The sequence below is a fragment of the Choloepus didactylus genome, chromosome 17 (assembly GCF_015220235.1).
Source record: "Choloepus didactylus isolate mChoDid1 chromosome 17, mChoDid1.pri, whole genome shotgun sequence".
In the NCBI taxonomy this organism is placed as follows: Eukaryota; Metazoa; Chordata; class Mammalia; order Pilosa; family Megalonychidae; genus Choloepus; species Choloepus didactylus.
The window spans coordinates 28,738,320-28,755,339 of record NC_051323.1 but is presented as its reverse complement, the minus strand read 5'-3'; the positions used below and the strand labels follow the sequence as shown (position 1 = coordinate 28,755,339).

General features: G+C 35.7%; 1 protein-coding gene across 4 annotated transcripts in view; it reads right to left on the bottom strand.

Moving 5' to 3' along the window:
- LOC119512040 (WD repeat containing planar cell polarity effector) overlaps positions 1 to 17,020 on the bottom strand; it is a 521,497-nt gene that overhangs the window by 13,255 nt on the left and 491,222 nt on the right. For all 4 annotated transcript variants that reach the window (XM_037806597.1, XM_037806596.1, XM_037806598.1 and 1 more), the window contains one exon: positions 14,255 to 14,286. In XM_037806597.1, the coding sequence (XP_037662525.1) occupies positions 14,255 to 14,286 (32 nt within the window). The remainder of the gene's footprint in view (positions 1 to 14,254; positions 14,287 to 17,020) is intronic.

Sequence of the window (17,020 nt, the reverse complement as noted above, 5' to 3'; positions counted from 1 at the left end):
TACTTTATTTGACAGACATTCACCACAAAATTCCATGCCTGTTCCTAATGATATATGATAGTGAGCAAAACCCTGCCTTTAAGAATTTATAGTCTGGTGGGGGGGACAGACAAACCAGAAATTAAAATAAAAAGTGATAGTTATGGTGATAGGAGAAGTACAGGGTGCTCTTGGAACTTCATAGAAGGGACAGTTATCTTAGTCTGGCAGTTACTTGTAGCAGCAAGATATATCAGTCTGAAACTTGGGAGGGAGCCTAGGCTAGAGACATTAATGTCTTTCTACTGCTAATCCTTTAGGTTTGAATAAAATGTCAAGTACAACATTATATAGAATAGTTAAAAGGCTGGAGGCAGGTAAAAAAGAGTCATAAAAGGAGGTGGAAATGAAATTGCAAGGCAGATAAAACCCCTTAATCTTGATTTTAAATTAGAAATATCAATTAAAACATATTTTTTCTTTTAAAAATATGCATTTCTTATTCTGTCTACTGAAAAGGTCTAAAAGCATTGATTACCCTAGAGAATGAGCATCAGGCCTCCTTGAAGAAATAGAAGATTCCAAGTCTAAGGTAGGGACATCTTATGCCATAAAATTAAGGCAGCTACTAAAGATTAATAGGATCATCGTAAAGAGACATGGGAGTCAACTTGTCCTAAAAATCCAGGAGTTATCAGTGATTGAAAAAAAACAAACCCACATATACACCCTCAGTGGCCACACACAGCAACTGGAGGTTGCTGGGGCACCAACTCATTACTGTTAACAAGGGGTTGGCAAACCATGGCCTGTTGGTCACATCTGGTCTACTGCCTATTATCAGGCCTATGAGCCAAAGTTAGTTTTGTATTTTTAAATTGTTGGGAAAAAATCAAAAGAATAATAATATTTTGTAACATGAATATTATATGAAATTCAAATTTCATTACCCATAAGTTTTATCAGAACACAGCCACCTTCATTCAGTTAGATATTTTCTATGGCTGCACTTGTGCTAGTGTTAAGAGTTGAGTACTTGTAGAAATCACATGGTCCATTACTCGGACCTTTACAAGAAAGGCTTGCTGACCTCTGCTCTAAACATTAATGAATAAAGGGAAAGAATCAAGCATTTATCTTGTCTTTTATAAACTATCCTTTGTGGAAACCATGGTTGGTTTTCTGGGGGAAACTTTTGCTTAAGGGAGATTTTTTTTTTTTTCCAGAAGAATTCCAGTTAATAAATGGAGAGAAATGATAAATTAGAGAATTTATATTTCACAACTCCTAATGAAAAAATGGTTAGGCAATGTTGGTTAATGGATTTTTAAAAAATTGAGATTGTTCACAAACCATACAATTATCCAAAGATCCAAAGTGTACAATCAGTTGCCCACAGCACCATCACACAGCTGTGCATCCATCACAATTAATTTTTTTTCAATTTTTAGAACATTATCATAAATCCAAAAAAGAAATAAAGACAAATAAAGAGGAATCTCAAATCCTCTCATACCCCTAATCATCCCCCCTCCATTGTTGACTCATAGTATTGGTCTAGCACATTTGCTACTGTTGATGAAAGAATGTTAAAATACTACTAACTGTAGTATAGTTTGCAATAGGTATATATATTTTTTCCTATATGCCCCTCTATTATTCTAGTTATAGTGTCTTACATTTGTTATAGTTCATGAGAGACATTTCTAATATTTGTACAGTTAATCAACGGACACTGTCCACCACAAGATTCACTGTTTTAAACATTGCAATCTTTTAACCTCCAACTTTCTTTCTGGTGACATACATGACTTGGAGTTTACCCTTTCCACCACCCTCACACATCATTCAGCTCAGTTATTCTCACAGTGTGCTCCCATCATGTCTGTCCATTTCCAAATGTTTAAGTTCACTCTAGTTGAACATTCTGTTCATAATAAGCAACCGCTCCCCATTCTTTAGCCTTGTTCTATATCCTGGTAACTTATATTTCATGTCTATGAGTTTACCTATTATAATTAGTTCATATCAGTGAGACCCTGCAATATTTGTCCTTACGTGTCTGTCTTATTTCACTCAATATAGTGCTCTCAGGGTTTCTTCATCAGCCCATTTTTTTTAAGACAGTTTTGTTCACACACCATACATTCCATCCTAAGTAAACAATCGTTGGTTCCCTGTATAGTCATGTATTTATGTATTCAGCACCATTGCCATTATCTATATAAGGACATCTCCATTTCTTCCACAAAGAAGGAGGAAGAGTCAAAGAAGGCAGAGGGACAAAAAAAAAAAAGAAAAAAGAGAAAATAAACAAACATGACAGCTAGAAAGCAACAAAAGGAAAGATAGCATTAAACTAAAGTAGAATAAAGAGTCAGACATCACCACCAATGCCAGGAGTCCCACATCCTTCCCTTATGTCACCTCCCCTCCCCCTGCGCCATATGTATTTAGCTTTGGTATATTGCCTTTGTTACATTAAAAGAAGCATAATACAGTGTTTCTGTTAATTATAGTCTCTGGTTTGCATTGATTGTATTTTCCCCCCAGTTGCACCCTATTTTTAACACCTTGCAATGTTGACATTCATTTGTTCTACCTCATGTAAAAACATACTTGTACCTTTTATTACAAACATTGAGCACCCTAGGTTTCACTGAGTTATACAGTCTCAGTCTTTACTTTTCCTCTTTCCTTATGGTGTCCCACATGGTCCTAACCTTCCTCTTTCATCCATGCTCACAGTCATCTTTGTTCAGTGTACTTACATTGCTGTGCTACTATCTCCCAAAACTGTTTTCCAAACCTCTCACTCCTATCTTCTCCTTTCTGTCTGCACTGCTTCCTTTAGTGTTTCCTGTAGAGCAGGTATCTTGTTCACAAAGTTTGTCATTGTCTGTTTGTCAGAGAATATTTTAAGCTCTCCCTCATATTTGAAGGACAGTTTTGCCGGATATAGGATTCTTGGTTGGTGGTTTTTCTCTTTCAGTATCTTAAATATATCACCCCACTTCCTTCTTGCCTCCATGGTTTCTATTGAGAAATCCGCACATAGTCTTCTCAAGCTTCCTTTGTATGTGATGGATCGCTTTTCTCTTGCTGCTTTCAGGATTCTCTCTTTATCTTTGAGGTTTGATAATCTGATTATTAAGTGTCTTGGCATAGGCTTATTCAGATCTATTCTGTTTGGAGTACGCTGTGCTCCTTGGATCCATAATTTTATTTTTTCCATAAGAGATGGGAAATTTTCATTGACTATTTCCTCTATTATTGCTTCTGCCCCTTTCCCTTTTCTTCTCCTTTTGGGACACCAATGACATGTACATTCCTGCATTTTGTTTTGTCCTTAAGTTCCCAGAGACATTGCTCATATTTTTCCATTCTTTTCTCTGTTCTTTTGTGTGTGGGCTTTCAGGTGCCTTGTTCTCCAGTTCCTGAGTGTTTTCTTCTGCCTCTTGAGATCTGCTGTTGTATGTCTCCATTGTGTCTTTCATCTCTTGTGTTGTGCCTTTCATTTCCATAGATTCTGCCAGTTGTTTTTTTGAACTTTCGATTTCTACCTTATGTACGCCCAGAGTTTTCATTATACGCTTCATCTCTTTTGCCATATCTTCCTAAACTTTTTAAATTGATTATTAGTTGTTTAAATTTCTGTATCTCAGTTGAAGTGTAAGTATGTTCCTTTGACTGGGCCATAACTTTGTTTTTCTTAGTGTAGGTCTAGGCATCTGGTTTCCTTGGTTACCCCAATCAGGTTTTCCCACACCAGAACAGGCTCAGGTTTTAGAAGAAGGCAATAGTATCATGTCTCCCTGAGGGTGTGTCTTAGAAGATTGTTGCACCCTGTGAGGCCTCAAGTTACTGTGCTTTTCTTCCCAGCAGGTGGTGCCTGTCAGCCTGTCACTCCAGACTGGTATAAGGAAGTGTGGCCCATGACTGTTTTCCCCCAGGCTCTGGGGTCCAGTTCTGAATGGAAGGCAGTTAGTAGAGCTGGGCCCCACCCCTTTCCTCTTAGGGAAGATATACCCGCTATGGAGAGGTCATTAGCATTTGAATAGACTCTGCCTGTGTTATCTCCACCCTTGTCTGGGTCAGAGTGCTGGGAACTGAAAATGGCTGAGGCTTTCTCCACCGAGCTGAAAAAGGGACAGAAAACCCCCTTCAGGGCCAGTCCGTGGCCACCCTCTGGCTCTCCAAGGTCAGTCGTCACCAAAAGCCTCTGTCTACTTGGGGATTTGTATCTTGTATTGAGCAGTCCATGTTTGTTAATTAAAACCACAGTTGGAGCTCAGCTGAGCTGTATTTGCTTGCTGGGAGAGTGCTGCTCTCTAGCACCATGAGGCTTTGCAGTTTGGGCTGTGGGGGGAGGGGGCTCCTGGCTTGGATCTGCAATTTTTACTTACAGGTTTTATGCTGTGATCTTGGGCATTCCTCCTAATTCAGGTTGGTATATGATGAGTGGATAGTCACGGTTGTCCCCCTGCAGTTATTCCAGATTATTTACTTGTTGTTCCTGGTTGTTTATTCCAGGGGGACAAACTAGTTTCCACTCCTCTCTATGCCGCCATCTTCTTCCCTGTTCTGGTTCGTGGATTTTAAAACCAGTGAGTGAAAGGTTGGTAGGGAAGTTTTAAATAGAGGAATCAGACAACTCTTGAATGCACTGGTCAATCATAGCATCATAAGTTGGGACAATCAGATATTACGTACCTCATGATATGTAAAAAAGTGTCTAAAAGTTGAACTTTAATTTAACCAAGACTATGGATCTAAATACTAGTATCTAGGGAGTGATGGGGGAACAGACTAACAAGTTAAAGGATCAATCAATTAAATCCAGAATGTGGGACTTTATATAGGATAAATAACCTGATTTCTCTAATTAATGAACTGCATAAAAAAATGGGGTTCTGTTCTAGAATAAAAGAAACTTAAGGAACATAACAAATGCAATGGTGGACCATGTTTGGACCCCAGTTTGAATCAAGTGTAAAAACACATTTTTGAGACTTCTGGTGAAATTTAAATATGAACTCCTTCCTTTCCCATTTTTAGTATGAGCTGTTTCCTGTTACTGAATTGTGATTTATGCTGAGTATCAGGCCTGAGAACCACAGGCACCAGTATCTTAAACACACTTAAGCAGCTTTCTGTATTGCCTACTTACTCCAAAGATGTTGACTAAAATGGGAAGATAAGAAACTGCTTAGAGAAAGAACACAAAATATCCAATTAAAATATATGGAACAAAAATGGCTTATATTTTTAAAAACAAATGCCATTTGTTATATTCAGGGCATGAGCATTTGACATTTGAATCTTAGAATTCCACAGAAATAAGAAAACCTAGATATCCTTGTATACTTGGGATTTAGACTAAAGTAGACCAGAGCTGAGTTGGCTGCTGATATACATGTTGAGAATTTATTCTGTGTTGTTGTTTCTTAAGAGGAAAACAAATCTGACCAGTTCATTATAGCCAATCTTTCTAAATAATATTCATCTATGGAGCCTGATTCATTATATCATACATTTCAATAAATTTTTAGTCTTGTCATGCTCGTCTGTTTGGCCATTTAAAGACTTTAAAAAAAATCTAAGATCGAGTTAAGCTCTAACTTTGAATAATAGCATATTTCCATATATGCGAATAATAACTTCATTTTAATTCTGGGCTTACATGTAGTTGACAGACACACAAAATGAATTAAAATGGATAAGTACATAAATGTGAAAGGCAAAAATTGTAATCACAGAATTTCTATATGACTTGGAAATAGGGAAGAATTTCTTTTTTTTTTTTTGGTATCAGAGAAGTTTTAGGTTTACAGGAAAATTATGAAAAAAGTGCATAGTTCCCATATACCCTGTCTTCCACAGTTTTCACTATAAACATTTTGCGTTAGTGTGTACCTTTCTTACAATTGATGAAATATTATTGTACTAATACTATTAACTTTAGCTCATAGTTTTCAGTAGGGTTTACTTAGTGTGTTATACAGTCCTATGTGTTTTTTTTTCTTTCTGGTAACTTATATACAATCTAAAATTTCTCATTTTATCCATTTTCACATATATATTTCAGTGGTGTTGACTACATTCATAAAGCTGAGCCTCCATCATCATCATCATCATCCATTGGCAATACTTTCCCATTATCTAAAACAGAAACTCCCTACAATTTAGGCATAAACTCCCCACCCATCCCCCCGTTCCCAGAAACCGGTGTTCTAGTTTCTGACGTGAATGTGAAAATTTTGCTTAATTCATATATGTGAGATCATACAATATTTGTCCTTTGTTTCTGGCTTACTTCACTCAACATGATGATTTCAAGGTTCATCTGTATTATAGCATACATTAGAACTTCATTCCTTTTTATGGCAATAAGATTCCATTGTATGTTTAGTCCATATTTTGTTTATCCATTCATTTATTTATGGACACTTGGATTGTTTCCACTTTTTGGCAGCTATGAATAATGCCTCTGTGAACACTGGTGTGCAAATATCTGTTTGAGTCCCAGTTTTCAATTCTTTTGGGTATGTACTTTGAAGTGGATTTCAGGTCATATGGTAATTCTATATTTGACTTTCTGAGGAACAGCTAAACTGTTTTCCACAGTGGCTGCACCATTTTACAATCCCATCAACAATGGACAAGGGTTCTTATTTCTCCACATCCTCTCCAACACTTATTTCCTTTTGTTTGTAATAGTAGCCATTCTAATGAGTGTGAAGTGGTATCTCGTTCATTTGATTTGTATTTCCCTGATGGCTAGTGACTTAGAGCATCTTTTCATGTGTTTATCTTTTTTGAAGAAATGTCTATTCACGTCTTTCTCCCATTTTGAAATTGGGTAGTTTGTTTTTTTGTTCTTGAGTTGTAGGGATTCTTTATATATTTTAGATATTAACCCCTATCAGATATATGATTTCCAAATATTTTCTTCCATTCTGTAGGTTGTCTTTTTATTTTCTTGATAAAGTCCTTTGATACACAGGCATTTTTCATTTTGATGAACTCTCGTTTATCTGTTTTTTTTTTTCCATTTGTTGCTTGTGCTTTTCATGTAAAGTCTAAGAAACCATTCCCTAACACAAGGTCCTGAAGATGTTTCCCTTTGTTTTCTTCTGAGAGTTTTATATTTTTTGTTCTTATATTTAGGTCTTTGATTCATTTTGTTAATTTTTATATATGGTATAAGGTAGGGGTCCACCTTCATTCTTTTGCATATGGATATCCAGTTCTCCCAACACCATTTATTGAAGAGACTATTCATTCCCCAATGAGTGGATTTGGCACTCTTGTCAAAAATCACCCTTGTCATAGGTGTGAGGGTTTACTTCTGAACTCTCAACTCTATCCCATTGGTCCATAAGTCTGTCCTTGTGCTAGTAACACACTGTTTTGATTATTGTTGTTTTGTAATAAGTTTTAAAATCAGGAAGTGTGAGTCCTCTAAATTTGTTCTTTTTCAAGATGATTTTGGCTTTTGGGGGTCCTTGCTCCTTCCATATGAATTTTATGATTAGCTTTTCCATTTCTATGAAGAAGGCTGTTGGAAGTTTTTAGAAGATGTTCAACCACAGTTTTATTTATGATAGAAAAATAGGAATCAACATAAAGGTTAAATTACGGTTAAATTACAGGATAGTCACACAATGAAATATGTAACCATTAAAAACCATGTTTCTGAATAATATTTAATGATATTGGAAATATGTAACATTTATTACATAGTGTTAGATTAAAAAGCATTGTGCATGTGGAGTATAATTTCTACTTATGTATCAGTGTCACTTAAATTTTAAACTTTTTATTTTGAAATACTTTCAAACTTATAGGACAGTTAAAAAAATAACACAAAGCCTATACAGAGAACTCCAACATATGCCTATCCCTCCAGATACCCAGATCTACCAATTCTAATGTTTTGCCACATTTGCCATTTTATTCTATCCATCAGTCTTTCAATCCATCTCTCCATCTGTCTGGCAATCTATCCATTTTCTGAACACTAAAGGATAGGTTGTATATATCATATTCCTTGCACACTTAATACTGCAATAATATTTGCTACTAACAAGGATATTTACTTATGTATTCACCTTAAGTGCAGTTACCAAGTTCAAGAAATTTAACACTGATACAAAACTTATAGTCTATATTCCAGTTTTTCATGTCCTAATATCATTTTGAGCCTTCTGTCCTTCCTTGTTAGATCCTATCCAAGATCATTGCCCTTATTAGTTATTATCTCATTAGTTGCTCCTTTTTTATAAATTGTAGGAACTCATATACAACATAAACTTTCCAATGGCAACCACTTCCATAATTCAGTGAGATTAATCACATTCACAATGTTGCAGTACCCTCACCTCCATCCATGACTACAATTTCCCTTTACCCCAAACAGAAACCCTACACAGATTTTGCATCAACTCCCCATTTCCCTGTGCCCCATGCCTGGCAACCTGTACTCTAATTTCTGTCTCCAGGAGCTTGCATATTCTCTGATATGTATACATTATGAGCCCAAATCACTGATTTAGTGTTACATTATATGCATTTGCCTTTTAGATCCTGTAGAAAGTAAAAAGTAGAGTTCCAAATAAAAAATATAATAGCATTGGGATTTGTATTTACCCTACCCATATTATTACCCTTTCCAGAGATCTTTATTTCTTCGTGCAGTTTCTATTGTCTATTGTCCTTTCATTTCTTGTGTATATTCATGTTTTTTGTTAAATTTGGAAACTTTTCAGCTATTATTTCTTTGAATATTCTGTTCCTTTCTCTCTTCTTTGGTGCCCACAGGTTCCTCATACTCTGTCCACTTTTCTTCATTCTTCCTTTTTTCTGTTCCTCAGACTGGATCAGTTCAATTGTCTTACTTTCAAATTCACTGATTCTTTTTTCTGCTTGCTCCAGTCTGCTGTTGAACCTTCTAGGGAATTTTTAATGTCTGTTACTGTGATCTTCAGGCCTGTTTGGTTCCTTTTAATAATTTTCAGTTCTCTATTGATAGTTCTTTTGGTGTTCACCTATCATTTTCCTGATTTCCTTTATTTATTTGTCCTTTAGCCCTTTGAGCATATTAGGCCCATTTTTTTTAAAAGCCTCTGCTTGGTATGTCCTAGGTCTGGTCCTCCTTACTGAAGGCTTCTAATGCTTTAATTTTCTCCTTTGTCTCTGCTATCGCTTTCTGTTTCTTACTATGTTTTGTAATCTTTTGTTGAAATCTGGACATTTTGATATTTTAATTGTTATCACTGGAATTTAGTCTCTGAGGCATCTGTTCCCTAAATTTGTATCTAGCTAGTGTTGTGACAGAGCTTTCCTTGAATGCCAGGAGCTAACAAAGACAAAAAAAGAACAATAAAAAAAACCTGCTTTCAGTCTTTGCAGATTGATCTGTGTAACTGCTGTCCTTCAGAGTGTATGTACACAGTGAGTTTAGAGAATAACTTGAGGTAAAGCATAGGGGCCCTCCTGATCTTTCTGCACAAGTATCTCATCTTGGGCATGTTCATGTGGCCCTAGGAATTGCCCTATATACATTGATACAAATGTCCCCTCTTCCCTAGGAAACATTTTCCTCATGGTCCTGGGTACTGCACTGTATGTCCTACAGCCAGCAATCCCTTACCCCAGGCAGCCACTTGACTATTCTTGCACAGTATTCTGTAGGAGAGCTTGGTGAGCTGGAGCTGTCTTTTACATGCAGGGCAGGTTCTGGGACAGCAAGTCCCTCAGGCCACCACCAGGTAAATTGGGCCAGACAAACACCCTCCTATTATGTGCATGAGAGTTACTCTGCTTCCTCTGGAACTGGGAATAGGGACCTGCACCACAAGATCCTACCACTTTTAAGTGGCCTTTTTCTTGATTTGTAGCTTTTTCTTGATTCAGCACTTACCCTGTTACTGCAGTCCTTTATCTGCTTATTGGAGCTTGGAGCAAGATGTTTCTGCCAATTCTTGCTGGTTGTTCAAAGCACCTGTGGGTGGACGGAGCCCGGAGGCATCTCACTCTATCATCTTGATCAGGCAAGGCTGCTGACATTTTGATTGGGATTATGTTGAATCTGAAAATTGCTTTGGGTAGTGTTGAGGTTTGCTAAAGCTGCCATTACACAAAACACCAGAAATGGATTGACTTTTATAAAGGGAATTTATTAGGTTATAAATTTACAGTTTCAAGGCCATTAAAGTTTCCAAACCAAGGCATCAACAAGAGAATACCTTCACTGAGGAAAGGCTGATGATGTCTGGAACACCTCTGTCAGCTGAGAACTTTCCAAATGGATTTCTCCAGAATGTCTCTGGGCTTCTGTCTCTCTTAGCTTCTCTCAGCTCTCTGCTCTCACCTGGGGTGTTTCTGTCTAAGCATCTGGGATTCCTCTCTTACTTTCTCCAGGGCAAACTCTGGACTTCATCTCTTAGCATCTCCAAACATCCTTCTGTCTGCATGTCCCAGCGTCTCCAAGTGTCTGGGTCTGGTTGGCTCTTAGCTTCTCCTGGGGGCAAACTCTGGATTACATATCTCAGCTTTTCTCCAAAATGTCTCTCTCAGCTTCTCTGAGCTCCTTCTGTCCATGAGCTCTCTTAAAGGACTCCAGTGAACTAATCAATACCCACCCTGAATGGTAGAAATGATCTAATCAAAAAGTTTCACCTACAGTTGGGTGGATCACATCTCCATGGAAACAGCCTAATTAAATGTCCCGCCCTAATCAAAAGACTGATAAGACTGCCCCCACAAGATTGCATTAAAGAGCATGGCTTTTGTGGGGGACATAATAGATTCAAACCAGCACAGGTAGAACAGACAACAATATTTTGCCTTCTAATCCATGAACATGGAATGTCCTCCCATTTTAGTTAGGTCTTCTTTAATTTCTTTCAGCAGTGTTTGGGGTTTTCCATGTATAAGTCCTTTACATCCCTCATCAAATTTATTCCTAGATACTTCATTCTTTTGGTTGGTTTTATAAATGCAATTTTCTTATTGATTTCCTCTTCAGATTGTTCATTACTAGTGCACAGAAACATTACTGATTTTCATGTATTGATATTGTACCCTGCCACTTTGCTGAATTTGTTTATTAGTTATAATAGCTTTCTTGTGGATTTTACAGGATTTTCTATATATAGGATCATGTTATCTGCAAAAGGGGAAGTTTTACTTCTTCCTTTCCAATTGGATACCTTTTATTTCTCTTTCATGCCTAAATGCTCTGGCCAGAACATCCAGTATAATGTTTGTCATTTGGATATATTATGTCCCCCCAAAAGCCATGTTATTTCATGCAATATTGTGGGGCCAGACTATTAGTCTTGATTAGGGTGTAACATTTTGATTGATTTGGTTTCCATGGAGATGTGACTCACCCAACTGTGTGTGATATTTTTGATTAAATTATTTCCATGGAGGTGTGGCCCACCCATCCAGGGTGGGTCTTGATTAGTTCACTGGAGTATTTAAGAGAGAAGCTAAGAGCTGACACAGATCCAGATGCTTCAAGACACTTGGACAGAAGGACGTTTAGAGATTTTTAGCTAAGAGAGACCTAGAGACATTTTGGAGAATGCCATTTTCAGACACAACCTGGGAGCTAAAGGATCAGCAGACACCATCTACGTGCCTTCCCAGCTGACAAAAGTGTTTTGAATACCATTTGGCCTCCCTTCAGTGAAAGTATCCTCTTGTTTATTCCTTAGTTTGGACATTTTGTGGCCTTAGAAGTGTAAATTTGTAACCCAATAAATCCCCTTTATAGAAGCCAATCAATTTCTGGTGTTTCTGCATAATGACAGCATTAGCAAACTGGAACAATGTTGAATAACAGTGGTGACAGTGGGCATTCTTGTCTTGTTCCTGATCTTAGAAGAAAAGCTTTCATTCTATCCCCATTCAGTAGGATGTTAGTTATGGTTTTCATATATGCCCTTAATCATGTTGAGAAAGTTCCTTTCTAATCCTAGTTTTCTGAGTGTTTATATCATGAATTGTTGTTGGATTTTGTCAAATGCCATTTCTGCATCAGTTGAGATGATCATGTGTTGTTGTTTTTTTACCCTTCATTCTACTAATGTGTTATTACATTAATTGATTTTCTTATGTCAAACCACTCTTGCATTCCTGAGAAAATCTCACTTGGTCATGATGGTGTATAATTCTTTTAATGTGCTTTTGCATTTGGTTTGTTAGTATTTTGTTGAGGCTTGTGGCATCTATAATCAGGAGGGATATTGGCCTATAATTTTCTCTTGGGATATTTTTATCTGGCCTTGGTAATACAGTGCTGTTGGCCTCAAGGAATGAGTTGGGAAGTGTTCTCTTCTCTTAAATTTTTTGGAAGTTTGAGCAGGATTGGTGTTAATTCTTGGAAAGTTTGGTAAAATTTTGTCAGTGAAACCATCTGGTCTTGGGCTTTTATTTTGTTGGGAGGTTTCTGATTACTGATTCCATCTCTTGTTGTTTGAGGAAGGATTTCCTAAGACATAAAAAGCATGTCATAAAGGAAAAGAGTGCTACATTCTTATCTTTAATGTAGTTGAATTTCTCTTTTCAACCATAAAGCTAGGGAAGAGAAAAGCAACAAACTAGGAGAAGTTATTTGTAACATCAGCAAAGGATTAATAGTCAGAATATATAAAGAACTCCTAGAAATCAGTGAGAAAAAGAGAACTTAATAGAAAAATGGGTGAAAGATAGGAATAAGCATTTCAAGGAAGAAGAAACACAAATGAACAAAAACATTGTTCAACACATGAATGTAAATTAAAAAGACCATTTCATAGCTACTAGGAATGGCAATAACTTAGAAATCTGACAATAAGAAGTATTAGCAAGATTGTTGAGCAATGGAAACTGGTAAGACAGTGTTGGGAAAAAATTGAATTTCTTTCTTAAAATTAAAGATGTATATCACCTGTGACCAGAAATTCCACTCCTAAGTATACACCCTAGGGATACGTAGACTGTCCATCAGCATCATTTGTAATAGAAACATTCAGAAATAACCTAAATGTCCATCAACAGTAGAGTAAGTGAGAGTACTATGGTATTTATCTGGTGGAATACTATTCAACATTGAAAATGAATCAGTGTATACCTATTACATTAGCACAGATGAGTTTTAAAAATGTAATATTTATTTAAAAAAGCAAATAATAATACACTATGTTTACATTTATATAAAGTTCAAAACAGGTAAAACTAAATGTTATACTATTTAGGGGAAAAGCCACAAATAGGAACCATAAGGACCAAGAGGGAATGATTAATTTAGGGCTTTAAGTATAGATGGAGTGAGAGGAATGCAATTGGGGTGGGACACCCAGGGACTTCAAAGGCCTTGGTAATGTTAATGATTATCTCTAGATGGTGGGATTATAGGTTGGTTTTTATTTTCTCTTTTTGTGGATTTACAAATTTCTATGTTTTTGACTTTCACAGAGGCAGTGTTGTGTAAGAGTTTCTCTAGGGCAGTAGTTCTCGGCTAGGAGTGATTTTGCCTGTGGGGTATATGGTTATTGTCTCTATTTGACAGAGGAAAAAGCTGAGGCTTAGAGAGATGAAATGATTTGTCCAAAGTTATAATGCTGGTAATTATGGCACCATCAGTCAAACTGAAGAGTCACCTGAATCATCTCATAATGATAATCCACTGCGGGCTACTATTACAATTTTGGGAATTTCTTTGACATCACTTCTCTCAAAAAGAAAGATGTGATGTCAGAGACAGAATATGGAGAGAGGTTCAGGACCTTCAGATATGGTATTTTTATATATATTGCTTATAAAAATTGTACATAAAGACAATAAAAATGTTTTGGTTTACTTTTTCATTATTATAAATTTTTTATTTTTCAGAAAATTTCTAACATATACAAAAGTAGAGAGAATGGTGTATCTAAGCTGCTATATTATACATCACTCAGCTTCATCAATTATCAACTCATTATGATTCTTTAATCCATTTATGCCCCTTCTACTTTCCTCCCACAGGATTATTTTGTAGTGAATTCTAGATATCATATCCTTTCATCTGTATATATTTTATTATGTATAATTGTGATTTTCTAAATATTTTAATAATCATAACATTGAAATACTAAAAAACAGAATGGTTTTCTAGAAAGATGTGTCCAGTTAATGTATACCAACAGGCAGCATTTCCTGACTTCAAAATAATCAATACAGTGTGCTTTCCTCTTGGAGTTTTAATATCTAATGATAAACAGTAGATAATGTATGTTACCTTTTCTATGCAGTCTTCTTTTAGTTCCTCTTCTGAAATAAAAGATCACAACATTAGTTATTCTAAAATCTATTATAGGACCTTAATAAAAATTATTAGCAAAACTTTTAAATTTCCTCACTCAAATGAGAACTACTTAAAACAATCATAACTTAAAGACATTCAAATGTCGAAAACTCTAGAGAAAGCAGTAACCGCATCTCAAAATTGTATGGAAGTACCAATTATTTTCATCCGTACATGCTATGGCTAATGTCTGCACTGAAACCAAATGATTAGACTATACCTGTATTTTTCCTTCTGTTCCTAAAGTAATACCTTAGAGCCTGTGTAGCAAGTAAGTTTCATCTAAGTGCTAATAGTAGTACCTAGGAAACTGTGTTGAGGAGTTTTATGAGACCCTTTTTTGGCTCAATAGGAAAAAAGCTGTAATTGATTAACAGGTATCTGCTCTCATAAGGAATGATATGCCTAATGTCCCTGGCGTAGTACATCAACATGATGCTTTTAAAAGTGGCATCATCATTTAATTTTTATGTGTTTAGACTGAAAGAAAAAAGTTGCCATCATTGCCACAACTGAATTTCTTATTATTGATGGATATTAGGTAGGAATTTATGTATTCTTATCCTTAAAATAGGTAATTGTGTATAATTGATGGTATTTTGAAGTGCCAATTATGTTTCTTTTCTTTTTCAGCAAGTGTATATCACACATCTGGCACTAGGCTTTTGCTATCTCAGTACCTATTTGCCTTCCCAAGTAGATAAGTTCTCTGACGCCTAAGGGCAGCATATTATTCCTCCTTGTAGTCCTAGCACCAGGTAAGGTCTTGGTGATGATTACATGTCTGTAAAAATACATGTTACTTGTCTATCATTAACTAAATTACTTGCTATTTTGGGCATTTTTATAGAGTTTGAGATGTTTTATTTAGCTATGTAGTTCAGAAATTTCATAATGTTTCTAACATGCTGTGAAATCTGGGTAGTGATGTTTTCATAGGACATCTGAATTTTTAAAAAAAATGTATTGGCCCTTGTAGTTAAATCCTAGAATAAGAAAGTTAAATCCTAGAGTAAGATGATTATTCTCTTCTTGAAGATTTCTAGGAATATAAAATCCACAATTTCTCTTGGAAACCATGTTCAATGTTTTGTCTCCCCAATGGTCAATAAAATCTTTTTTAAACTACCTGCTTTAATTTAAGTGTGTTTTTTATTGGTCTTCCATAGACCATAAAAACACCACAGAGTACTTTGTGTAGTTTTAAATCATATTATTATCCCTATAGTCTTGACATTCTTTAGCTAAACAACTTCCTTTAACTTTTTAAAATGGACACTAAGTTTCACCATATTCACTGTCAGTTTTACTTGAATCCATATCAATTTTCATATATAGGAAAACTAATCTCTGTAGTAGAAGTGTTAAGATCTATGAGAACAGATAGATATAATACTCTATTAGATTGGCGTAATGAAGTGATTGCTTTGGATTCTGGTATATTATAGTCTTTTAAATATATACTAAATATATACTAGTCCTGTTTATTGTTTTTAATAAAAGCCAATCTTACTGCCTCATTCAGTTTCTTGTCAACTATGACAGTCTCCACCCCATAACTCTGTCGTAGTCTAGACAGGGGCCCATGCTGTGAAAAGGGCCAGCTAGTGCATATAGGCTTTGTGAGTCAAGAGACAAAATTGAATATATTATGTAAGTACTTATATAACAAGAGAGAAAACAAATTTCCACAAATTTTTATTGGCAAATTTCAAAATATAATTGAGTAAAATTTTTTGTAATATATGTCTACTAATGAGAGGAATGGAATTCTTTTATAGAGGGTTAGCATTTCATTTAATTGGGGTTCAAAGTTAGTGTTCTCATCAAAATCGACTGCAAACATTTATCTGTTAATGCCGATCTCTAGTGGGATTTTAGGTATTTCATCTTGAAAATGCCCTTTTACACAAATAAGTGCTTCCAAATACTGATATCAATCTATGACTAGCATATTATTTTGTAGACTTCTATTAGATTCTTCTCTTTATATTTGCCTTTTAGTATGTCATTACATTGCAAATTAACCACTTCCAATTTAAGATTTGGTGAACGCTCCTCAATTGCACAGCTGAATGGATTTTTAAGTACAGAATTTTCCTTTTTATTTGCATCCATGTCCAAAAAACATAGCTGGAATTGGCAAGATCAATTGTTTCTGTTTTTTGGGACTAAGGAGTTTCCCAGCATGTGGGACTTTCAGTGCTAAAATTGAGATAGTTGGTTATTCTTGCTGAGTTCTGAAAACATAATCCACTGCAAATTTGTGTGGTAATGTTGAATATCATTTCTTGTTTTAACTCTTGATGGCACAACTTGACATTACTTGTGATTCACACAGCATTAATTAACACTGAAATGGCCTTACTTCAGTATATTTCACTGTAAGTGCTGTTTTGCCTTGTAATTTAGGTTGAATTCGTTAAGAAACATTGTCAACTATGCAGCAAAAACTAATTTCCAAAGCCATTGAGTTTGATAATAGTGGTTGATGGTGGTTCTCATTCCAAAAAATTTCTTTCTCAGCTCTGAGCTAAAAAAAAAAGTCACAATATAAGTTTACCACTGCTAAGGCATTAAACTTCAGTGTGGTAAGGGTCAAGTCAGGATATTCAGCTTCTATTTCTGACAAAAATTCATGGAACTGATGATGGTTAAATCCAAATGGAATTCTTCATTGACACTACTGGTTCAATAATG